Source organism: Betta splendens, chromosome 2 (assembly GCF_900634795.4).
Source record: "Betta splendens chromosome 2, fBetSpl5.4, whole genome shotgun sequence".
Classification (NCBI taxonomy): domain Eukaryota; kingdom Metazoa; phylum Chordata; class Actinopteri; order Anabantiformes; family Osphronemidae; genus Betta; species Betta splendens.
The window spans coordinates 16,671,598-16,696,288 of NC_040882.2; the positions used below are offsets into that span (position 1 = coordinate 16,671,598).

Sequence of the window (24,691 nt, forward strand, 5' to 3'; positions counted from 1 at the left end):
GAGGAGTTCAAACTGGTTTGAAATGTCAACATTCATGGATAACTCGCACGCGCCTGACCTTTACCTCAGAAATACAGAGAAAAGGAAAACCCACTATAAATGGCGAAGTAGGGTAAAAACTGCAACTTTTTCAAATTCTGAAAAACAATCAATTAGCGACCATTTCCAGATTATTGTATACACTCTGTGGACAAGTATACGCATTTTTCCAACTACAATCAAGGTGGAGGTCTGTCTTTTTACAAAACACACTTTTATTAGTTATTAGAAAAACAGTGAAACCTACAGTATACAGTGCATTGAACCCATACAAAATCCACAACAAAAAGCCCGATAAGCACAAGAGTATTAGTTAAGTTTGCCATCCAATAAAACAATACAATTTAAATTGTCAAAATTATTAATGTGTGATGCATGTTAGATATTTTTTTCTTTTGTTAGCTTACGTATGAGATTTCTAGATTTCCTCGCTTTCTTTCTCTTTTTTTCACTTAATTACCCGTAAGAACTTCATTGCATTCTGAACTGTGATTATTTTTTAACAAAACCGTTTATTAGACTTAACTTGCTAATGCCATCCTTGTTCTGTTTAACAGCATTAAACTCACAAACAGACCATTAACCAGCGTTGGTACATATTTGTGAACATTTAAAGCGTCATTGCTGAGTTTTTAATCTATTGCTGTGTAGACGACGTTGCGCGCTGAGGCGCTTGTCAGGTTTGGCCCTCGGCGCTCACCGTAGTCGTGAGTTCGCGCGACGCTGCATGAACGAGGTAAAGTCTGACCAGTAGCATAAGTGTAACTTTTATTAATGTGTGATTGAAAGGCAAATGTGCTTCACCGATGCTGCTGTGTGACTCTGTGAGTCCACATGTCGTCATATGTTGTACGCAGAGCCAGTGAGTTATCGTTAGCTCAGTGTTACTAACTCAGTCGTACTGTACTATTAGCAAGTTCAGCTACTTTAGTTTGCCGGCTTTCAGTGCAGTTACAGTCATTACAGGTGGTTCTGGGTGTCTGATTGCTTATTAAATACAAATGTGTGCTTTTGCTCCCCTGTAACTACTGTAGCATGCGCGGTGCGTATCCAAGCATCACGGCCACCATTAGCTTGAGAATCTGCTGTGCAGCAAACCCATATTTGAATTCTGACCGTGGACGGCCTCGTTTTGGTGACGTCACAGCTGCGGCGTGGATCATCAGAATGCCTGTAATTACGCGTGTCATGAATCATAATAGTGCGTGGGGTGATGAATCAACACGCGTTGAACTGGACCACTAACATGCTATGGGTAAAAGTATGAAGCACACAGTACTACACTTTAATGTGATCCTGACATCACCTCTAAAGGACATTTTTTCAGGCATTTTTACACAGCGTGTTTCTATGCGTTCCTGTGTATTGTCTAAGCTCTTTCACTAAATAACTGCTGACTGCAAATAAAGCTGCACTGGTCTTAATCAGTAACCCTAAACGGCGCAGTGCAGTCCAGTTGTTGGTTCTCCTGCTGCACGTGCAGCCACATGGCCTTGAATGGCAGCACTTTTGAGGGGCGAAACTGCATTTGTCAGTCATCATGATTCGCTGTAGAAAATAACTGTGTCTTGTCTTGTTTTTCATGCAAATATCTGACAGTTGTGAGAGGAATTAAGATTAATCATTTCTTTACCTGATTTACTGTACTGTACTGTACTGTACTCTAAGACTATTATTTATTGCGTCATCTGCATACAGCATCTCTCTATTTTCTATTAGAAAGGTTGAGACCTTATAAATATTAAAAATAGTCACGTCCCTGAGTTTGCAGTCGTACTTATTCCTCCAATATGCAGCTTGAGCTATACAGTAGCAAAATAATACCTTGCCTTCTCATAATAGAAAATAATAGTCAATAATTGGTGTTTATTTGGCTTAAAGCATGTGTGTGTTTGACAGAAACACCCAAACCTCTGTCAGAAATCCCACACAGTGTCCAGCATGTGCTCTTTCCAGCAGCCAGCATCACACAGTAAAGCCTCAGTGGTGGCATTTCTAAAGCGCTGTTGGCTCAACTCGCTTCATACATTGTCCTCACTTGTATTGCTAATGCAGACCTTGCAGTACAGACCGGCCTATATTGTTTTGCGCTAACGTAAATATGCCGTAGAAACAGCCGGAACAGTTTGATGGACAAACCTTTTAAAAGTTTTGTCTGATCACTTATATTAGACGGGAAGCCACAATTAGAATGACCGGCTGAAACATATTACTGACAGCAGTGTGTCCATTCTTTCTATTAATTAAATTCTGTCAAACCTCTCGCGTGATTAATTCATTCACAGCTGAAGCTACAGAGCCCCTGCTTTAAAGGCTTCACGCACAGATGTGTTACGTTTAATGGCTCCATTTCCTGTAAAAGCCCTAAATGAGCGTTGGACCGAGCCTGGCGCCGGTCGGCCCAGGCTGTAGCGTTCTGTTAGCGGGTGCCGTGCTTACCTGTCCATGTGGTCATCAGGCCGAGCGGGAGCCAGTGCGGCGTGTGCAGCAGCAGCAGGGTGGTGGTGGTCAGCACCGCAGGCTGGCTTATCTGTCACACAACAGCGAGGGAGGGGGAGCGCAGGGTGCCGCCACGCGGGGCTCACGTTTGCAACGTCGCTGGGTTCGTGCTGTAGCACAGACAGAGGCTGGAAAGTGACCGTGTGTGTTTTAGCTGTGCTTTGAATACACACCGAGGTCCTCAAACAGCAGCACCACATCCTATCAGGCCTCGTACCCGCTTATCAGTCTCGCGTTAGAGACCCGGGGAGAGCTGGTGTTCACAGGACCAATGACTCATTTAATGGAAAGTTATGCTGCTGTAGGGCATCACTTTGATAACGTCAGGGAGTCGGCTTTCAAAGATGTCTCTGAATGCCTCCAAGGACTTCTCCTCCCTGGAACCTCAGCCCTGGGAGGTAACAGGTGACTTTTGTTTCAAAGGCCACTGATGGGAGAATTAATTATGTGTGATATTCAGTGTTCCTGACTCTGTTTGGTTAAAGCTTTGCTGAGGAAACTCTATCTGTTTCCTCCTCAGGTATGAGCAGCGGCCATAATGGAGGGTTTGAAAGTGAAGCTTGAGTTTCCCAGCCCCATCATACAAGCTCAGGTAAGATGCACTACAAGCTATATCCCCATTCCCCCATTTTGCCTGTGGTGATATTTCTACCTGACTCATTTGATTTTGCTCCTACAGCACGACCACAGTGTTGTTACAGTCTATGTGTACTCCAGTGTTGTTAATAGGAGTCATAATGTTACTGTCATCCCTTCACGTGGCTTGCAGTCCCCAGAAGAGGGGGTCATGGAGGACCCCAGCCCCCGTTCTCTGTCTAGGACTGTCTCTATGTAGATGTCTATGAGATCTCAGCATGTGACACACAGGCATGTTTTCACTTCTCCAGACGGTGAGGAACCTCGTTGCCGCTGTGCTGAAGGAGAAAGGCCAAACTGGACAAATAACCCAGATCTCCACACAGGTGAGCGGGTCGTAGCACAGCGTTTGGCCTGCAGGCGGGGGTCGGTGAACTTTGCCTCTGCTGCAAACCCGACCCGTCTGTAAACACTGTGTCCTGTGTGTGACCCAGGGCCCGGCGCTGGAGGCCCTTTGGCAGCAGTGCTGCAGCGACTGCGCGCCGGTACGCTCGGCCTGCTGCGACGCCGTGGTGCTGCTGGTGGATCAGGGCCACGCCGACCTGCACCACGTCCTCAACAGCGTCCTGAACCTCCTGCCGTCTGCCAGGTACGCATGCAGAGGTTTGAGGGCGATGTGCCCTTCTTTCTGAACTCATGCTATGTAAAGCCTCAGATGCCTCTAGCAGTTTATTCTCACCTTTTTATTTTGGTTTGCTGAAATTATTGTACAGTCCAAGAGATATTTCCAAATTACAAGAAGTTGTATCTTACATCATTCCTCCTAATGTTAATAACATTCATTTTTAAGTTAAAACATGAAATACAGTTAAAACTATTTCTTTATTTTTAATTTAGTACAAATAAGTTCTGTGCTTTGTTAGTTTGTTTAAATCCTTATCTAACTTCCTCTTTATGACTTGTGGATTTTTTGTGACCATTCTGTTTCTCCTCTCTCTCTCATTTTATTGTGGGGTCAAGCAATGTTAAAAATCTGGATTTTAGATTTTAGTAATTTTATTGTATTGTACAAGGTTTGTATATTTGGCTGTTCTGATGCATTTTACATTCCTGTCCTCTGTAAAGCTCCTCACAATGCAAATATTCTGACAGTTGTCAACAGACTTTGTGTTCACTACACCTTCATTGTGTGTATCATTACTCATGTATGTAGTGATTCTTTTCATAGGTGCTTGCGCGTTTTGTGCAGATGATTAATGTATCACGTATCTGTCGCAACCAAAGTTGTCTTAAGCCTCAACAGAGAGGCTTTAGGGCGACAGGAACCGGCAAGACAAGACAAACTGACTTAAGGGGGAAAGACTGCTTTTAAAAAGTTTTCATTCAGGTTGGATTAACATTACAGGGGGAGGTAAGGAATGAAATCCCCACTGTTCTGCTCTGTAATTTGGCTCATTGTTGTGGATGGCATGTTAACTATCAGATAATTATGGGATGTGTTCTGTTAATAGACCTGCAAATTCAACAGGACAAAGGGAAAAAGCAAATTCCAGAGCGGTGCTAGGGAGGTGAGAGGGAGTCAGACAGGCGTACGAGGCAAAACCTGCACCGCCGGGAGTCCAGGCTCACTCTGAGTTTAAACCCGAGCCAGATTACAGAGGGACAAGAGTTTGCAGAAGAGCAGCATGGAGTCGCAGCTCTAATTATTGCTGGGCAGTAGAGGTGGCGTGAGCTCTGCCCCCACCCTGCACATTGAACCTTTTCCTGTGTTACACTGTGTTCATTCATCATGAGGCAGTTACTGTTTTCTTCCAATGATATAAAACTGCATGACTCATCCACATTTTAGAGTTTACTCCTTTCTTTCTGACAGACACATTGCCCTCTCTGTCATCTGTTATTTGTCCTCACGTCTAAACCGTCACATAAGGAGCTGCAAGCCTCATTACAGCGTGACCTTTTCTGTCCTATAGGATCCAGGTTTTATGGAAAATGTACAGTCGCCGTACACATAAAGTGACCTTTTTTTTCCTCAGTAGTGTCAAGAAACAGCAAAGCTGCTCTAGCAAACATTTTCCTTCAAACGTAATTAACATTTGGCTTAAAGTCTGCACAAAGTCAATTTATATTAAGAATCGCTCACATTAGTAATGGCAGGAAGTGTAATCACAACGGTGAAATGTCAGAGGATTATCAGCAGGTCATGTGATCAGCAGCTTCATGGAGCCTCTCAGCTCTTTGGTTTGCGTTCACAGGCATCACTGTCATTGTTAAGTGTAACGTGTTGTGAAGGAGACAATGTCGGAACACTGGGCACAAACTGTAGCATTTGTCTTTAGAGCTCAGACTCATACTAAATTAACAGCCCCTTCTTCAGTTTGCTCAATGTGTTGTGGCTGATGAGACCCCCTGTGTCCTGGTTTCTTTCCAGGAACGTCCAGGGGCTGATGAAGGTTATTGGGCGGATGCTGCAGATGCAGGCCGACCGGAGGGACCCGGAGGCGCACTTTGCCTGTCCGTACTCCATCAGGTGAAGTTCACACGTCGCCTCAAACAGCTGAGCGCTTCACATAGAGGGAAATGAGCCGTGGGATCGTCTGTCAGGAAGCGGAGTCGTGGCGTCTGTAGGTCAGAGCATTTCATCCATGTAGCGTTAGGTGGAGACCACACATTCATCCTCCGTGTTGATTTGACTTGACACCTGCTCTACAACGGTGAGCAGATGCATCGGGCTCCCCTCGTACCCCCATCAAGGCCCCTTGGGTGGATGTGTGAAGTGGTCCTGTTATTAAGACTTCGCCTGGATGAAGGAGAATCTCCCCAGACTGTATCTCCAGGCTGTATCCTGTGTAGTGCTGCCCCAACCCCACCCCCCCTTTTAAATCTGCACTTCTGCCAAGATCCTGGGGCCTCTTTAATCACTTACACTGGGTGATAAAAAGTCTGAGCTGCTTTGTTTCTTTTCCCTTTTTCCCCTCATGTTTTCTTTCTTTCCCTACATTTGTTGCGCTTCCCTCTTTTTTTTTCATCTTACTCCCTCCTCACCTCTCTTCCTCCACATCTCTATCCCTCCTTGCTCCCCGCTCCCCATTGTCCTTTTCTTTCTCACTCTGTCTTGCTTGCTGTCTCTGCTGTCTGAGTCTGTCTGGCGGCCCGATCCTCCCCGGTGAGAAGATGAATGCGTTGGGGGCAGCAGGGTGGCGCCATTGGCCGGGCAGCCTGGCCAGCCATTGGTCCTTGTACCTGGCACTGCTGGGTAACTGTAAATGCTGCTGGATTAATGGAGGATGCATACTGGTGCCCATTGTCGGCCGTCTGCTCGCCGCTGCCCTGTGCAATCTGCCACCGAGACTCTGAGCCACTCCAGCCCCCAGCAGGATCGGGGCGAGTTCACAGCTCCGTCCGCCACACCAGCTCATTTCTCATGATGATGTTAATCTGGCTGTAGGATTGCAGTGTAGGCCGGCTGTCCCCTGCAGGGTTTCCCACATGCTCTACTGTCTGCTCAGGTACAATGACGTGATCATGGTGCAAAAGACTTTGATTTTTCAAGAGTAACTTCAGCATCAAGCTTGTATCCATTACAAGTGACATCTAGGGGGACCTGTTTGCTCCCTCATGCTTTGTCTTTATATTTCATGATATCCAGTGCCTCTGTTGGCTGCTTTTCCTTAAAGGAATGGTCTATATATAACAAAACAGCATGGACGTGTGTCAGGGCCTGTGCCTTACTTGACAGGTTGATCGCTGGTCAGAGGGACCGGTGACGCGAGGACGAACTGATGTTGCGGTGTCACTGTGTCCTCGTGTCTGCATAGAGAAACATTGAGTTGGGCTCATGCATGAATTCAAAACACTTTACTAGTTGGTTGAAGCATACACTCAAAAAGTGGTAATTATTACAATTAATTAGGCAGAAATAGCAGTTGTCAAGCGTAAGCTCTGATTTTTACCAGACACCATCCACGCTTGTCTTGACGAGTATTGAGATAAGTATTCCTAGAGTAATTTAAGGGTGCTTTCATATAGTACATCAGGTCTAAGACTGGTTCATCTCCAGAACCCTTCAACCTTTCTAGCCCATTTGTTTGTCCAGACTTATACTTATCTGTGAACTTGGAGTTGACGGAGAAGGAGGAAGGTCTTTGTCTCGACTTCCTACCTCTGGTTCGTGTGGAAGCCCATACATGTGGAGCAGGCGTGAGAGGCTGATGGATGGAAGCTGAGTTAAAGCTGAGGGTGTGGAGATGGCCACAGGGAACCTGAGGAGGGGTGACAGAGATGGTCAGACAGATTACAACATGTGAAGACTGGGGGGAGTGGGCAGTGTGGTGGATGGGGGGTGGGGGGTGGTGGGTCTCTGTCTGGCCTCTCAGGAGTCTGTTAAAGTGGGAGACAGGCTCAGACACCGCACTTCCGTCCTGCTTTTAGAAATGTGATGACTGATGATGAACTAATTGTTAAGTGGACCCCCACACATCAACCCTGTTGGTTTAACCTGTGGCCTGTCGGCTGACTGGACTTAACAATGCACAGAGACTTCACCTTGGAGTTGACCCCAAGGTGTTGTCTGGACTTAGTGTCTGTTGGAGGATGCTTATTGTTTAGGACAGGACACGGTGGAAAGACCCCATGTTAGTGAGGAAGCTCAGATGAATGTGTTCTAAACATAAACATGGGGAACAGGTAATCTTATGTGGTTTTTTTCTCATCATTAAAGATTACTCCACTAGAGGAACATGGTAACAATGTTAGTCACACGACATCTGTGCAGCACAACTGCGATGCGTGTTGACCTCTGGTAGCTGCTGAGATCACAGAGTTGGCCCGGAGCTACAGAGGTCTGCTGAGATTAGCGAGCGTCCTGGCTGAAAGGGGCTTTTACTGCCGCGTCCGGTGTCAAGTTTCACGCTCTGACTTCACCCGGCAGTGACATGTCACAGGACACACCCAGAGTAGCAGGCTCCGACCCTGCACAGGTGAGGGTTCAAAGGAGGGGGCGCTTTGGGGGACAGGTGGCTGCAGCGCCATCAAACCGCAGCATCCTGGGTTCCTGCAGGTCGCACGTTCTGCTCAACTCTCATTACAAAGCGAAAAACTGCAGAATGTCTACTGTATTTTCCTATTTTATCTTGTGAAATATGTTAAACTATTGGATGCATTCCACCAAACATCCGCTCCGCTGTATTTATGAACGAATCCTGAAATAATTGGTGATTTCCAGTCCAATAGCCTCGCTCTCTTCCTGCCGTGTTACAGGAGCAACCCTCACCCATACATCACAGCGCTGGAGAACCGGGGGGACTGCTGGCCGGCTCTGCTGCTGGAGATTGATGACTTCATTCAGCAGGCTGCTGACAGGTCAGCATGGCCACAGCGTCTGAAATGAAAAAGCCCCACGTGCCGAGTCGCTCTTTCTGCTCTTATCATGCAGTAAAACATACAGATGCATACAGTACCATGTGTACTGGAGCATTTATCCATTCTGGCCTTTCTGATCATTACGCCGGTCCTCTCACTCGTAGTTCTGACATGTTTGTGTGAATACGCGCAGGCATGAGCCAGCCTACATCACCATGCTGGCTCCCTTCCTGCGGTACCTGTACTGTGAGCCTCGGAGGCAGCCCCAGCACGCCCTGCTCAGACACAGCCTGCTCAGGGCGCTGCTGCCTTCGCGTCCCGGCGCCGGAGCGGTCGTCCGGGCGGAGGACAGGGGAGAGAGCTCCGCGGTGTCTGACGGCCTCCTGCGCTGTCTCTGCCAGATGCTTCCACACATGCAGGTGACAGAGAACCGTGATTCCATGACAGGTCAATGCCATTAGCTGTAATTAGGGCCATTGTAGCCCAAACCCTATGAAAGTGATGCATTTAACTTACAGGAGGCCTGTGTACTAGCTCCTGGCCTTCGCTCTGGTCTCAGTCATGTCAGTACCTCTGTGCCCACAGGTGGACAGCGTGGAGGCCGTCCTGGAGCTGTGTGGGTTTGTTGACGCGCTCCTCCAGGGTCTCCTCCAGGCCCCCGAGGCGTCCTGGCGGAAGGAGCGGGCCGAGCTGCTCCTACAGCTGCTCTGCGCCTGCCACCGCTGCCTCCAGCTGAACGGAGACTGCCGACCGCTCCTCAGCCTCATGCAGCAGCTCCTGCCCAGCTGCCGACAGGTGACGCAGCACCTTTCGCAAGATTAGATCATCACTGTGTGTAAATGGATTTTTTTTTTTTTTGCTTTTGTTACTCCATGCTACGTTGTGTGTTCGATCACTGTCTTTAGGAGCTGCCAGTGGATGAACTGATAATGGGTGTTGCCCTGCTCCTGCTAGACGCCCCTGCAGCTCAGCAGACCAGCCTGCTCCATCTGGGTAAATGTTCACACAACAGGCTGTTGAAACAGCAGTTGGAGTATTTACACAGGCAAAGATGCTGATTCACGGGCTCCGGGAGCACGTGCAGCCGAGCTCCCCCTCCAATTCTGTTTTTTTATTCTAATCTAAGCCAATCAGCTACTGTGTACATACAGTTCATGGCCACCACAGCTGCTATTACTGTGTGTATATGTCTTTCCAGTTACAGAGAGGGACCTGTCATTTATAGTTACTTAGAACGTAAAATGGCCAAACAAAACCAAGCTTTCCCTCCCATATTTGATATAATTTAAACTTTACAAGTGACAGCCAATCTTCTACTGAATCAAAAAGTTCCAGCGTTCTCCAAACACAATGTGTAAAAGGCTTATGCTTTCTAGAAATGTGCTCCACGTGTGTGAAATTGATAACTGGACAAAGTGAACCGTGTTACCTGGACTGATACAGTCTACACACAGGTTGTACTTTACATACACTACGTTTGAACATATCTATTTTTCCTGCAGTATGTTTCATCACAGTATTATCAGTTCACGTGGATCTATTTTCCTCTGTAATCTATTTTTGTCCGTCTCTTTTTTTCCCCCGTCTCTTCGTCTCTTCTCAGCTCTCAGTTTGACCCCTGAGCGGGGTGAGCTGTGCCCCTGGTTGAGCCCGGTTCTAGTTCTCCCTGTGCTGCAGCTTCGGTCGTGGTCCGACCTCACGGAGCCGCTGACTGACCGGAGGACACACATGCTCAACCAGAACCTGACCCAACGCCTGCTCCAGAGCATCAGCAGGCCGAGGGACGGACCTCGACGGGTAAAGCTGGCGTTGGCATGAATGGGTGCATTTAAATAGAGATAGCAGTGTTTCTGTCCTCCCTGTTTACTTCAGTGAAGGTGGACTAAGCTGCTCCCTGTATAACACAGTCAACGGGCTCCACAATGATTTGTGTAAAACAGTTGGAGCAGAAGTAGGAGGGAGGATTTATTGCAGGACTGTTGGACGGACTTAGTGGTTTATCTAATAAACTGACACTTGTCATTTAAGTGTGCTTATGGTATATTTTTGGCTGGAAAAGACAATAATCTCTGCTTGTTTAACTTTGCATCTGTCTGCTCATCAGGCTGATCCGCTGCTGGCCCTTCCCCTCAGTCCCTGGTACGCCGAGCTCAGCGTGGCTCTGTCCACCCTGCACAGAGCGGCAGACGATCCAGCGGCGGCCGCCGACTGGCTGCTGTCGATCCGCTCGGCGCTGTCAGCCAGCCAGCGTCTGCCGTGCTCCCTCACCCTCATTGTGACCCATCTCATTATCGCGGGTCAGGACGACGTCTGCCAGCTGGCCCTGACGGCGAGCCAAGCCATCGCCGCCGCGGATCCGTGCCAGGTAGATGATCCGCATGTCTCAGCTCAGCACACGGAGGCTCCCGAGCGGAGGGGGTTCAGTTTAGACTGAAATAGATACAAAACAAGCACTTTCATCCACATCTAATGTACAGGCACAGGTTGTCCTTTTTTATTTTTTTAAACCGGCATCTTAGGGATACGATTTAATGTTGGTGAGTAAAACCAGGCAGAAGCTGTGATAATATATGTAGAGTCAGCTCTTGAGTTTTTTTCTTTAATTTATAATATGTACCTTATTTTGTATTTGTTTTATATATAATTTGCTGTTGAAACTGGCTTTAAATCGGATCCTCTCTTGCCTTTAGCTGCTGGATTTTAGGCTGTTTATAAAGGAGCAGTTTAAACGGACGGACATCTGTCTGATGCTGTGGGACTATGAAACGAGTCGCTCCCTCCGGAGGATGATATGAACTATCACACGGCGTTATATGCGGCGTTATATGTCCCTTTACTGGACTCATTAGACGTTCCCTCGCTGTTCTAATTACTCCCCGAGTGGCGTTCGTGGCGGCCGTTTGAGGTGTTGGTGGACGGTTATGGCCGTTCTGAGTCGTCTTCTTAGCTCACCACAGCAGCTCACATCTGGTCGCTTAAAGACGCTTCAAACTCACAGGACCTTGTAGTTTTTCGTCGTCCTTTTGCGACAGGTGGTGAGAGTAATGGCAAAAATAAGCGCCGTGCGGATGTGAAGGAGGTGGAGGGAAGGAGCAGATTTGATGTAAAGTCATGGTTTAGGATTGCCAACACACTCTTCTGCTCTGTGCCCCTTCTCCCCCTACAGGTGCAGGGCATGAACGGGCGCTAATAACGGCCACACCACAGAGTAGTGTTCAAGGACTAGCTTTTAGTTTTGACCTCAGCAGTAAAAGGAATGAGAAGGCGTTAACTCTGTGTCACGTCACCCTCTTTACTCTTTAACTTCGACTCAAACAAGATTGAAACAAGGTTGTGTGTGTTTAGTCGCTCGTGACACGTCCTGGACCATCATCGTCCCAGGCGGGGCAGCTCCTAATCTGATCCCATCTCCACAGCTCCCCCCCCTGGTCCGCTGAAGGAAAACATGTGGTGAATGTGCTATTTTCCAGTGGTAGAGTCCTCAAATTTGCCAGTGCAGCGTGATCGGTTCAGACAGATTTATTCAATGCGTGTGTCTGTGTGTGTTTGTGTCTGCAGGTCCCCTCCCTCATCCCTGTTCTGTTGTTCAGACTGGGAAAGGAACAGAATCCCGGCCTGGCTCATGCTGTGCTGAACTGCCTGCCAAACCTCGGGACCCATAAGGTACCAGGCACCTCCAGCCTCCTGTCCAGCTTCATTATGAGTTTATTGATGTAATAGAAACGGCTGCGTGCGCTAATCACTGTTAGGATCTCCCCCATCACTTCTGTCACTGCATTCTTTTTGAAGCTTGTCATTCTTATTATTAGTAATGAATACGCAGACAGCTCTGATTAGGCCGTTGGGCCGTTAACGTGCTCCATGTGCCTTCATGTTCCAGCTCTGTGTCCCAGTGGTTCTGCAGACTCTCCACATGCTGGCCGCTGCCCCCAAGCTGAGAGCTGTGGCAATGCGGCTCATGACCGCCCTCTGGAAGAAACAGGTCTGAAATAAGACATCATCGCAATCATAACCATAATTCTCCCACGTATTACTTATGCTTTGCTCGTTCCCTCCTGTTAGGATCGAGTCTATCCAGAGCTGCAGCGTCTGTTAGGTCAACATGGCAGCAGTGTGGTGATGGGGAGGGACGCCCAGTGGGAGCAGGTCCTGGCCAGGGCTGCCTGTATCAGAGATATCTGCACAGAGAGGTGCTGTAGGTTCAGTCTCTGGGCACAGAAACCACATGTCCTCCATGATGGCATGTGACATGATGTGTTTGTGTGTCAGGCCTTACCAGCATGGAGGGGACATGCTGGCTGCCATCACGCTCACTCTGAAGCAGTGCACCCGACCAGATGTGGCCATTCCTGCTGCTCTCGCCCTGCAAGGACTACGGGGACTGTGTCAGGCTGAGGTCCTACACGCCAACACAGCATTTACTGGGTGCTCAGTCAACGCAGCCACTGAGAAACACACGTGCTTTTGCAGGTGGTGGACATTATCTCTACGTGGAGGAGTGTGGGTCCTGAGCTCAGCGGTGACTCCCGTCCGCTGATGGTCCAAGCCATAGCTGAGCTGCTGGCGCTGGTTCCTCAGCTCACCGTCAAATCAGAGGACTATGAGGTACATGAAACGTGTGTTTATTGTGTGACACAGTCAGAACTTTGTTCCGCTCTCTGATTTGTGGAAACCAGCACAAATTAGGATTAAATCTTCGTAGGTTCTTGATAAAAAGCAGTTGAATACGATGGGAAGAAAACAGGTTTGCTGTTTGTCCCTGGGTTTGGATCCGTACAGAGGCCAGTTGACGTTTTCTCGTGAATCTAGTGTTTATGCTGAACCAGGCTCAGCTAATCTGCTTTTGACAGCAGCCTGCTCAAGTAACTCACCAAAAATGTGCTTCTGACTGATCATTAGTTATGTGATGTTCTAAATATTTAACCGTCCAAAACCCAGCGAAATCTGGACTTCACATTGTCTAATGTCCAACCAAAAAGTTATTTAAGTTTTATTCCCATTTACTTTGTTTATCCCCAGAATCTGAAAGAGGAGGTGGTCGCGTTTCTGTGGAAATACGCTGTGAGCAAGGTCTGTGTGCTGATGATACCTGATGTGTGTCTTTCTATGCGCTCTTTAAACACGTCCCTTTAATTGGAAATATTTTTGTAACACTTCATAAAAACATTTTAACTGTGTGTGTGTGTGTCTGTGTGTGTGTGTGTGTGTGTGTATGTGTGTTTGACAGGATCCAGGCGTGGCCAGCTGTGGTTACAAGGCTTTGGCAAACTTTCCCGAAGCGGCCCACACAATAACTTTCCTTCCTGAGGCTGTAAGCTCCACAACCTCGACCAGTCTGAAACTTGACTTTACTGTAAATGAAGGCCTGATAGTGGTCAGAACCTTCAGAGACCTGGGCAGAATGGATGTTTGATCGTTAGCGTTGCTCACTGCACTTTACTGCCAGTCACACTATAAAAGTTTGGATATTGATCGGAAATCCTCAAACTTCAATAGAGCAGTGTTAAAGAATTAAGTGTCATAATTAAACAGTAATGGTGCGTATGGTAGAATCCCATAAAAACCTAACTGCTCTAATAAAGTGTCATATAAAATGAGCAGCACCATCATCTCCTGTCTGGCAGCTGTCCAACAACTGTACTTTCCTGCCAGCAGCAGCAGCTCATTTGGCATTGATTCTTTGCCCTTCCTACTGTACATGTCCAGGTTTTTTGGACAAGCCTTTAAAACCCTCTCAGCACTGTTGCAAACAGTCAGGCAGCTCACCAACAAAACCATTTTCCTCAGTGAATCAGTAAAGTATGTCTCTAAAATAATAAAATCCAGGAAGTAAAGTGTGATCATGGCTTTATACCACCAGGGTTCACTTTATAGACTCGTGCTGTACCTGAATCACTACAACAGTATGGTCAACTGACGCCTTTTACACATTTAGCTCGTTGTCCTGAGAGCATCATGCTTGTTGTTCTGCGTGTTTTTCTCTTTAGGCCAGACCACCTGCAAAACCTTCCCAAGATAAAAGCGATGAGCAGAGGGAGGAGGAGGAGGAGGAGGCGAAGGACCTGTCTGTCCCAGGTTCATCTTATGTGAAGCTGTTGTCTCTCACTCCCATAACCGTTCTGCCAGGTGAATGTGGCTCATCATGTGGACAAAGACTGTATTTCATAATGGTGTGTTCAGCTGGACCAGCAGCGGATCACCTTTTAATAAGCTCAGTAGACAGCATGAAGGTCCAGCTGTAGCTTTACACACCTGGTCGTTCTTCTTAGCATTTGAGCTCCTCCTAACGTCGCTGGTGAAGCAGGAGATGAGTCAGATGCCGAGGGGGGTGTACTTCTCTGCCCTGAGGGGTGGGAACCTGCGTTCAGACCAGGGGAAGACGGTGGCTGGAATCCCATCCTTCATGCTGAAGACATACGAGAAAAACAAGCAGCCCGGGCTAAAGCCTGGACTGGCAGGTGATGATATGCTTTATGTTTGAGAAGAAGTATGGTCTGTACTTTTAGTCCAGTCAGTTCTAATCCTCAAAGAGTCATGGGGTCGAGTTTACAGCTGTGTGTGTTTGCAGCTGGATTGCTGCACTGTTATGAGATACCCGCACAAACGGACCGTGATGGGAAAGCGATCGATCGCCTCCTCATCAGCCGCAGCCGCAGCTACCAGCAGATCCTGACGGCCCTCATTCACGAAGTGCGTGTCAACCTCTATCGGGATGCATGTTGCACATTTTACCAGCCGTAAAACTAAAAGATTGTCACTGTCGCAGGTGAACATTCAGCCGTCTGAGTGGCACCGAGCTCTGCTCCTACCCCAAGCATGGAGAGGGTTCATGAGGCGAGCTTTCCACGCTGTCCTGCAGGTTGGTGCAGCTCACACATGTCTTTAGTCAATTAGGGACCAGCTGTATTAAAAAAGACTGATTCAATTCACTTTGAACCACTCTGGTTTTGTGTTCATGTTTCCGTCCAGGGACGACGTGCGGACTTGGAAATGCAGCAGAAACAAGGCAAAGAGAACCCAGCGGAGGTGCAGTACAAGCTCCACTGTGCCTGGCTGTGGTGAGCACATGTCACGTACTGTTGTTCTACAAATACAGTTCCCGTTAGAGCTGCTTCGTATGACGCAGCTGTGTAACTGATGCAAATATTGGTCGAGCTGCCCGTTTGATGAATCGGAACAATGAACAACCGTCTGACTGTAGTGTGAGCTAGGTAAATAATTGACTGATTTAGTGTGAGTGGGCAGTAGTAGGACCTCAAATTGAATGATTTAAAATTTTTATTTACCTCTCTCAGGGCCAGAGATCAGCTCACAGACGTCATAAAAGCTGCTACAAAGTGAGTCTTCTCCCGCATTTGAAATAGAAATTCTCGTGATAAATGTCTGTAAACTCCTCTGAGCACTAATGCCCATGTGTTTGTGTTGCATGTGCCTCTCAGGGACAGCCCTGTAGTTCAGGGAAACTCCATCTTGGCTCTGAGCGGTCTGGCCGCTGTCCTCGCTAAATATGAGAGCAACCTGCCTGCTGACAGCGACGGCAGCCTCGGGGTGAGACACCGAGGGAGCTCAATTCATCACCGCCAGTGCCGTGCTTCCCGATTTGATAAAGCGGTTTAGTGGTGGCACGGTCAAACTCTCAATGCAAATCCACACACTAAAAATCCAGGGAGTGGAGGAAGGGGACTTGTGGGGTCCTGCTCTTGATTTGTGTCACACAGATGTCTCACAAATTGTTCCTTTTATTGTTTCTATTGTCATTCCATAAAGTATAAGGAAAGTACCTGCAGTAGCTGTTCCTGATTTTGTTGCTCAGATCTTTTCCCCAAATAAAACTGGGACTCCATTCATTAGTCTTGTCTTGGCTGTCGTAGGCTGGACCGGAGTTTGTGCCCACAGCCAGCTGGTTGGCCATGGTGTCTGACACGCTGCTGAGTATCATCAGCAGCAGCTACAAGGCCCGAGGACAGGTTTTCCCCTGGTTCCTGCACGTAAGGTCCCTGTTTCTGACCTAATGTTTCCTCTGACTAGCAGCTGTAGGCCCACTGACTGAACGCGTGACGATCGCACCCAGCTGCGGGCAGACACCCCTGACACGCCCCCGTCTCTCCCTTGTCCTTCCTCAGCGCTCCTACTCGGGCGAGAACACGGCCAGCGCCATCGCTCGCTCCTGTGCCAGCCTGGCGCTGTCTCTGCTGGTCCCGGTGCTGGTGGTCTGGCATAGGGACGGCCTGGGGCAGGTCCTGCTGGCGCTGCAGGCCGGCCTGCCGGGCTCGCCCTCTGCCGACGACTCCCAGGCCGTTCAGTTCCACTCTGGCCTCGCGCTGGGCATGGTGCTGTCCAGCCTGCACCACCAACGCCTCAGGTAACTACTGTATGTATGTAACCCGGCACTGACAGACTGAGGCTTGACTTACTTGGTTCTTTGTCTTCCAGTGACGTCTCTGTTCAGAAGGACACAGATCTTCTGGTCAACTCTCTGGATGCTCTGGAAATGTGCTCCTTCAACCCCAACCTGGAGTACAAGTTAGTGCTGCACGTTGGAGTACAATGGGAATTGTCTGTAGTGAGAAGATCAACTAAGAGCTAGGGTTTGCAGTCTGACACCTACAGTCCAGGTGTTGCTGTAACAGGTGATGTCTCTCTGTCCCCTCCTCAGTACTGGTTGCGTTCTGGGTCTGGGTCTGGTGCTGGCAGCTCTCGGCTGCAGTGGACAAAAAGAACAATGCGTGCGTGTCAGCCAGACGCTGGACAGACTGTTGTCCCAGCTGCAGGACAGCAGTGGGCAGGGCCGCATGCAGCAGGAGGTGCAGTCACATGCTTCTTCACCGAAATGGTGGCTTCACTCGTTTTCAGTGGATTGAGCCATATATAGAATGACAGCATGACCCTCTCAGTCTAATATTGTTATATTAAACATTAAAGTTTTACTGAAAGAAAATGAATCTGAGATAATTACATTGCAGTGCTATATAAGACTATGGTCACCATATAGATGTTTTAGAATATGATTTTAAAAGTAGGCGTCCATCTTTGCAGGTCCTGGCGTACACGGTGGCATGTGTGGGGGTCTCGGCGTTCAGTGGGAGCCTCATCGACGCTGCCAAGGCTGAGGAGGTCATGAACACCGTGCGCACCCTGACTGAGGAGAGCCAGCAGGTCAGTAGGCTGGAGGGGGTGAATGTAATAGGTCGCCTGCTGCTACAGATGTGTGGTGTAACTGTGTGCCTTTTGTGTCCAGACCCCAGGTTTCTCCCTGGCCTTAGGTTTCGTGGTCCACGGCCTGTCGACGTCCGGTCATGGCAAGGCAGAGGACCTCCAGCCTCGACTGCTGGCTGCTTGGATTAAGATCTTGCTCGCTGAGGTACTGAGGCTGCTGCTACAGCTGCATCTGGTGCTGCTCTTAAACGTTTACTTACGTACACCTCATGTTGCAGGGTTGTCCCACCATGCAGCGTTTGGCTGCTGTCAATGGCCTGGTGGCCTTAGTCGGTTCTGAGAGTTACCTCATCCAGGTAAAAATGCACTTCAATCTCATGTTATTGCCTGTAATAATAACTTTTCTTGTGTTTTGTACATAGAGCACAGAACCCCCGGTCTTTATTAGTAAAGTGAAAATACTTGTGTTATATGAGATCTACTACTGAGAGTTCTGGTGCAGTAGATTTGGTAGAAAGGGTTTGTCAATGAATGCTTGTCTGACGGTGTTTAAACTGTTTCTGGTAGATGAACAGAGAGTTGGAGCTTTCCTCTCAGCAGCAGAGCAGGCTCAACGAGGTCATACGGGCTATTACACAGGTAACGTCAGCCATTCTCTATCCCTTTCCTTTAGTTTTTCTTTCCCTACTTCCAATAAGCTAACGCCTCAGTTCTAGTGGCACAAGAACATTTCTTCCGTTTTGTTTGCTGCTCCTACAGATCATAACGTTCTCAGGAGCCATTGGTTTACAGTCCAACGCAGCGTGTCTGGCAGGTCATCTGCACTTGGCCCACGTGTCGACCAGTCACAGTCACACGGCAGGTAAGACCAGGATGCTGCTGTTTCCATTTTGTCTAATATTCACCAAGTCTCGTATCTGTCTTGACTTTTTTTTTTTAAATGTGGAGGAGTTATTACAGAATATATCTTTTTGTCTCCCACCATCTTCTCAGTTCCTCTGGATTTCAGTTACCTCCCAGAGAAAAGTGTCATCAGGTCCATCATCGATTTTGTCACAGAGGCTGGAAAAAAAGGTTTGTATAGTGGTTTGTTTCCTGTGTGGGCTAATGATGGCAGCTGCACAGACAACGACAGTGCATTGATACAATAATGATTTCTAAGTTTGTGTTGTTTAATTTCTGCATATGTCCTGTTTCCTGTGGACTCAGGTCCAGAGCTCTCTCATCCAGAAGTGGTGAGGACTGCCGTGACCTCCCTGGCATCAGTTGGAGCTAGTTTCCAGTACCCACCCGTCAACTGGAGCTCTGTCCTGTCGCCTCTGATGAGACTCGGCTTTGGTAAGAGTCCTCACGACACAGCAGACAGAGTCACTGCATGGAAGCATCAAGCTCCCATGTTTCTCCCTTCACAGGAGCAGATGTCCAGCATCAGTGTGTGGCGCTGGCAGCGAGTCAAGTCCAATCTTCCCAGAGTGCATCTCTCCTCCTGCGTTCCTGGCTTTCACCGCCACTCGTGCACAGCCTCAGTGTAAGCGGTTTAGAGTTGAACTACGGTGACTCAGGGCCTTCATTTATATTAAGTGCTCATCTGGTCCTGTCTAAGAAAGTCAAGCATGGTTTTGAGGATCTTGACATTTGATGTTTTCCTGTCAGCTCCAGACCCGGGCCCATCTATACGAGACCCTGGGCTCGTGGATGAAGCATGTTGCTGAGGACAAACTGCAGGTGTACTTGGAGACTCTGGGCCTGCAGCAGTTCCAGGAGGAGCTTCGACCCCAGCGCTTGCCCGTGTGCCGCTCCCTGCTGCAGGGCCTCGCTCAGGCCATGGCCCTGCCAAACCCCCCCAGCAGCTGCTGGAGCCTTCTCTGCTCCACCACCGAGAAGCTCTTCAACCTGCTGCCCAACCACATCCACGTACTGAATTAGTGTTTTCAGTGAACTTATTTCATCACCTTAATAACATCTAGACTTTGACTGACTCTGATTTCATACTGACTCTTTTACCAACCATTGAGATTTCTTTGGTGACTTAAAACTTAAACGTAGCTACAGTAACACATTAAGTAATGAACTGAACCATGGATCAGTTTTCCCATTTTCCAATGTCTATTTGAGGCTTTTAAATATGTTGTTGTTATTTAAAGTAAAAATCTTTTTCAAATTGTAAATAAATGTGTTTCAGGATGATGAAGTGGATTTGTATGTGGGAATCTCCAAATGTCTCTCTGAGATGTCTGACACGGAGATTGAGCGAATCACTCGTGTCACAGAGGTACTGGTGAGCCTTTCTGCTTGCAGCAACACAATAACCTATGCTAAGCTAGGCCAACGTCGTGACCCTCCACCCCGTGTTTAGGCTCAGATGGAGAAGAGCTGCTTCGTCCTCACCTACCTGGCCTCTCAGGGCCGGGTCCCCCTCCTGGGTCTCAACGACATCATCGCCGGCGTGCTCCGCGGTTGGCCGAGCTGCAGAGTCGGCTGGCTCCTCCTGCAGGCGCTGTATCAGTGTCGCCTGGCTGCCGGCGCCATTACAGGTCAGCTGGGTGAGGGGGAAATGCTGAGGTTTAACGATTGAGGCGTCGGCTGAGTGCTGAGAGAAGTTTGTTCTCGGTCACAGGCGTCTCCAAGCGAATGGAGTGGCTTCTGGAGCTGATGGGCCACATCCGAAATGTTGCCTATGGTGCCAAGGCCGTCACCTGTGGAAACACCAGACTGGTACGGGCTTGTGGTTTCTGTGCTGCGCTGGCACACGTTGGCCACCTCATGTTTGTTTCAGTGCGTAGAGGAAAGGTAATACCAGTGAGGTGGTTTGGGATACAGATCCAGGCCTGTTGGGTGTTTCCTCTACAAGAAATCCAAATCAGCAGTTACATTTTAAGCTGAATATAAAATAACACAACAGGCGCTTAAAGGCAGCATGCTGATGTTTTTACTACAGCTTTACTTGAAAATGAAACCCTTTTAAATAGTCCTGTTCATCTCAAGGGCTTTGATATGATTTTCTTATCCCGCAGGCGACAGACTTCCTGTTCCAGGTCTTCGCTGCGGCTGTAGTTTCGTGGGGCGACCACTTCATGCCCCTCCTCCTTGGCATCAGGGCCCAGCTGTTCCCATGGCAACAGGGCTCCAGGCCGTCACCTCTAGCTCACAGTCTGTACGGCGCGGAGTCGCTCACTGACCAAGCCTTGCCCCGGTGCCTGCTGGGAATGCCCCACAGCCTGGCTCTGCTCCTGAACAAAGAGCCCTGGAGCAGCCAGACGGACAAGGTCAGTGGAGTCTCCTACCTCCATGGTTCACACTCATTCCTGCAGGTGACAGCAATACACTGAACGGAGTGCTTTAAACTTAAGGTTTACCCAAAATGTGAGAATAACAACCATGACATCATCTGTGCAACTGTCGAATCATGGAGACGTTTTGTGGTTGTTTTGGTACGATGGTAACGACATGTGGTTTGTGTGTGTCCCAGTTCATCGACTGGCTGTTCAGCATCACAGACGGTCCTGAGCAAAACCTATCAGCTTCCACCATCAGCACAGCCAGAGGTAAAAATAAACACATGCAGCAGAAAAAATGTTAAAATGTATGTTTTGTTACTAAAAACAAAGTCATTTGACATCATCTTAATCTAAGTTGAACTGTGAAGCACTGAGTCAAAACGCTTCAGGTCGCATAATTCAAAGCCAGAGCAGTATTTTCTGGATGAGCAGCTTCTACTGAGATGGGTTCAGTCACCATAATAAATGGTGGTGCATTAAGTACCAGCACAAAAACAGATTAGATTTCACAAATAGCCTGAAACCTGAAAGCAAAACTAGAGCGTTTGGACCGGATGAGCTGCAGCACGCTGAGGGAGGCCTCAGAATAGTATGAACAATAAGGATGAAGCCAACTGGAATGTTGGTATGTAACTTAATCATCAGAACATGGTTCACTCAGGGGATTTCTTTTTATTATGCTGTAGTTCATGTAGATTTCAAAGTATACAAATGTGTGTCCATTACTTTGCAAAATGCTTGATTGGGAAACGAGTGTTCAATGGTGAAGGAAGCTCTAAGACTGTTATTGTAACATGTGTCTCCAGAGTAATAAATGCTGACACACACACACACACACACACACACACACACACACACACACACACACACACACACACACCCTCTGTGCATCCAGGCTGCTTCAGCTTCTGTCCCTGTGTTTCAGGTGCCCTGTTGGCCCTGAAGTCCTCCGCTGAGTTCAAGAAGAAAGCTGTGTGGACCCGAACCTGTGGCTGGTAGCTCAGAGTTACCTTCAGCCTGCTGTTACCATGGCGACGGGCGTGAATGTCTTCATATGGAGATTTGTCACCTGCAAACTGCATCTTTTATTTTCGTTGCCACCTTCCTCAAACGTGTGGAGGCGCACAGTGATAGAAACTGCTCCTGAAGCTCCACTTGGGACTTCTGGCTTCAGGGTCTCTCTGTTTTTCTTTTTTTTTTTTATATATATCAGGTCCAGTGCAGTTCAGGCCTTTTTGAGTGTCATTGCCTTTTCATCTTCTTACTCCATTTCTCCAGTTGGTCCTGTCGCTCCTTCAGCAGCTGCCAGACTGTTACACAGGCTCCTGAAATGACAGCACCCCTGTTACAGGCTGGGACCAGTGAGTTGGTGCACAGGTGTCTGCGTGGGGTGGGGGGGGGGGGGGGGGTTTGTCCATGTGGCTGCTAAAAGCTGCTCCTTATTGTAAACTAAAACTAAATACTGATCAGAGAGAAAGTCAGAATTCACCTGCAAACCAAACACCTGCTGTAGTTGCAAGAGGATCACCTACAGCAGCCTATACAGCATATTAGTGTGAAAACACAAACCTACCGGTCACTTCAGCCGTTTCAGTGGCACGTGGGCTTCACACTAAGAAGCTATTGTGTCTGCAGTGGCAGTGTTTGTGCAGTGTTTCACACGTGTTTACACTGTAGCCGTCAGCATCTTCTGCTAGCATTTACACAGCTTTCGTTCCTCCGCTGGTCATTCATTTCAATAAATCATTTCATGGCCTGAGGAGCTGCTGAACGTGCTGTTGTGCTCTGGTGATTGACATGTACAGTACACACAGTGCCGTGGTTTAATGTGCAGTACTGCTACCTGATGGGTGAAGTGTTGCAGCTCTGATTGTGTTTTTAACCTTTAGCAGTTACTTCCTCACAGACGTGGCTCAGTCAGTGTCCTGTCGTTCTGATGCTCTACGGTCTGAACAGTAGCCGACTCCTTCTTACCCAGAGCGAGGACGTGCAGGTAGACCACTAGGATGAGGGGCAGGGGGACGTGTGTGGAGTTCAGAGCGGAGCTGGAGGCCAGCGACTCGGTGTGAGGCAGAGCCTGATACACGGTGACGCCTGAAGAGAACAAAGACACTGGTGGATCTAGTGCTCGGTTCCACTCAGAAGCTGTTTATTTAGTGCTTCACACTCGACTAAACGTCCTGTCCTCACACACTTCCTGATGTTTTATCATTGCCTTTGCGTTGCCAACTCGTTTCCTGCACCCACACCACTTCCCTTACGCCACAACACGGCGCGTGTTCACGGCCGCTGGGCTGATCCCAGGTCTGGAGATACCGAGACGACCCGCTCACCTTCGCTAACGACCGACAGGACGTACAGGGGGATCCAGAGTGTGTATCGAGCCCACAGCATGGCCGGTGGCAGTTCATCCATAACGCACAGCAGCTCGTGTGGGTATCTGTCACGGCACAGTGTGATACAACAGGCGTGAACACGATTCAGGGCGGGATTTCATCCGAGCCGTTTACAGTGTGTCTGAAAAGCTGAGCCCTGTCTTTATAAACACAGGTTATTGGGAGATGACCAGCCTCTGCAGCATCAGAGGTTAGGTTTGTGACACTGGTTTGTAAAGTTGCAGCTTTAGTTCGGGTGCTTCTTCGCACCGTAAGAGGTCCAGGACGTTCCACAGGAAGAACTGGACGCACACGACGGGTTTGCTCTGCATCTCCTCCAGCGTGATGACCATGACCAGCAGGACGTTCTTCTCCGTGACCTGGGGAGCAGACGACACGCTCAGCCCGGCGGGCCGTTGGCACCGGCACCGGGGGGGGGGGGCGAGCTGCTGCTCTACGCACCTGCACAAAGCGAGGGAGCAGCCTGGCCTTCTCCAGCCCGTCTGCGATGTGGAAGAGCTCCAGGGCGGAGAGCAGCTGGCACAGGCTCATCACGAAGCCCACGGAGTAGAAGGTGTCGGCCAGGGCGTCTGCAAGAGGCACACGTCGCACCGGGTCACGTACGTTCGACCCTCTGGCCCATTCCCTGTCATGTCAACGTGCCGCTGGGGGGAATCTGACCTTGGCCGAACCGGAGGGACCGGGCGATGGTGTTGGCCAGGATCCACGTGTGCCCACAGAACTGGAACAGGTTGTAGCTGAACATGTAGACGCGTCTGAAGCTCAGCCTGACGAACAAAACGCTGATGGGTGAGGCGCCACGCAGCTGTAAGCAGTGGCTCCATCTATTGATGGAGCTGCTCCGTTTCACAGTGAGGCTTAAAGGCATGGGAGCCTAAACATGAGTTTATCCAGATTTACATAGAATAAACTAGTAGGTTTTTTAATCCATTCACACCTGTTGATATTCATAATTATGAAATGGAACCATCTGTAGGAATCTCTCGTCCAGTGGCTGGTGTGTTTTCATGCGGATCAGGAGGAAGCTCCCACCCTCCGAAAGGAACGCCGCAGTTTGTTCGCGGTCACACGCGCCTCAGCCTCAGGTTCTTCTAGAACCCGGCTCTGTGACGTCTGGGTTCCTAAGCCCCAGCGATCACTCGCACATTCCTCTCATTCTCTCCACATACTCACATGCTTTTGTTCCCTCGGCTGCAGATAAGAGCGGCTCCTCGCGGTCCTCGTCCGAGCGGGTGAACGCTGATCCCTGTTGGGCTCCGGCCTGTGTGCGAGCGGAGCGCGGCCTCTTGCTCCATCCTCGTGGGAGTGGACGATGTCGCAACGCCTTGTTCTGCCTGCTTCCTTCTAACGGCGAGTAGGAAGTGGGTCTGACGTCTGAGAGAGCCA

The 24,691-nt window shown here is 48.8% G+C and overlaps 2 protein-coding genes across 6 annotated transcripts; one reads left to right on the plus strand and one right to left on the minus strand.

Annotated features, from left to right (window-relative positions):
* The first annotated feature begins 682 nt into the window (after window positions 1–682).
* Window positions 683–22,680, plus strand: focad (focadhesin). Of its 5 annotated transcripts, none has more exons than XM_029133130.3 (44): window positions 683–775; window positions 3,059–3,130; window positions 3,426–3,500; window positions 3,609–3,763; window positions 5,546–5,644; window positions 8,374–8,475; window positions 8,669–8,894; window positions 9,061–9,270; window positions 9,381–9,468; window positions 10,079–10,272; window positions 10,580–10,840; window positions 12,034–12,138; window positions 12,356–12,457; window positions 12,538–12,665; window positions 12,745–12,871; window positions 12,946–13,080; window positions 13,495–13,545; window positions 13,703–13,786; window positions 14,463–14,601; window positions 14,745–14,933; window positions 15,044–15,165; window positions 15,242–15,334; window positions 15,445–15,533; window positions 15,771–15,812; window positions 15,915–16,023; window positions 16,347–16,463; window positions 16,599–16,837; window positions 16,909–16,998; window positions 17,132–17,279; window positions 17,512–17,631; window positions 17,714–17,836; window positions 17,910–17,987; window positions 18,199–18,270; window positions 18,391–18,493; window positions 18,625–18,705; window positions 18,841–18,969; window positions 19,044–19,159; window positions 19,285–19,545; window positions 19,814–19,903; window positions 19,988–20,165; window positions 20,249–20,346; window positions 20,646–20,897; window positions 21,101–21,176; window positions 21,835–22,680. In XM_029133130.3, the coding sequence occupies exons 2-44, from the start codon at window positions 3,077–3,079 to the stop codon at window positions 21,906–21,908; spliced, it is 5,424 nt and encodes a 1,807-aa protein (XP_028988963.1). In that variant the 5' UTR covers window positions 683–775; window positions 3,059–3,076; the 3' UTR covers window positions 21,909–22,680. The 5 variants fall into 5 exon arrangements, with proteins under 5 accessions (XP_028988963.1, XP_028988965.1, XP_028988964.1 ...); XM_029133132.3 differs by lacking the exon at window positions 683–775 and adding an exon at window positions 882–901; XM_029133131.3 differs by lacking the exon at window positions 683–775 and adding an exon at window positions 2,844–2,943.
* On the minus strand, window positions 21,562–24,611 carry hacd4 (3-hydroxyacyl-CoA dehydratase 4). The gene is made up of 7 exons (XM_029133183.3): window positions 24,479–24,611; window positions 23,966–24,072; window positions 23,747–23,874; window positions 23,555–23,664; window positions 23,243–23,349; window positions 22,884–23,003; window positions 21,562–22,234 (listed from the first exon to the last, which is right to left on the minus strand). The coding sequence occupies exons 1-7, from the start codon at window positions 24,598–24,600 to the stop codon at window positions 22,152–22,154; spliced, it is 777 nt and encodes a 258-aa protein (XP_028989016.1). The 5' UTR covers window positions 24,601–24,611; the 3' UTR covers window positions 21,562–22,151.
* Between the last annotated feature and the right edge of the window lie 80 nt (window positions 24,612–24,691).

What these genes read in the sequence shown, in the direction of transcription:
- focad (XM_029133130.3), top strand. Translation starts at nt 3,077, where the DNA reads ATGGAGGGTTTGAAAGTGAAGCTTGAGTTTCCCAGCCCCATCATACAA. An exon ending in TGACGGCCCTCATTCACGAA is followed by an intron (nt 15,166 to 15,241) that starts GTGCGTGTCAAC and finishes TCACTGTCGCAG; the next exon opens with GTGAACATTCAGCCGTCTGA. An exon ending in GGAGCAGCCAGACGGACAAG is followed by an intron (nt 20,898 to 21,100) that starts GTCAGTGGAGTC and finishes TGTGTGTCCCAG; the next exon opens with TTCATCGACTGGCTGTTCAG.
- hacd4 (XM_029133183.3), bottom strand. Translation starts at nt 24,600, where the DNA reads ATGGAGCAAGAGGCCGCGCTCCGCTCGCACACAGGCCGGAGCCCAACA. An exon ending in AGCCGAGGGAACAAAAGCAT is followed by an intron (nt 24,073 to 24,478) that starts GTGAGTATGTGG and finishes TTTGTTCGTCAG; the next exon opens with GCTGAGCTTCAGACGCGTCT. An exon ending in CCTGCACGTCCTCGCTCTGG is followed by an intron (nt 22,235 to 22,883) that starts GTAAGAAGGAGT and finishes CTGTCATTTCAG; the next exon opens with GAGCCTGTGTAACAGTCTGG.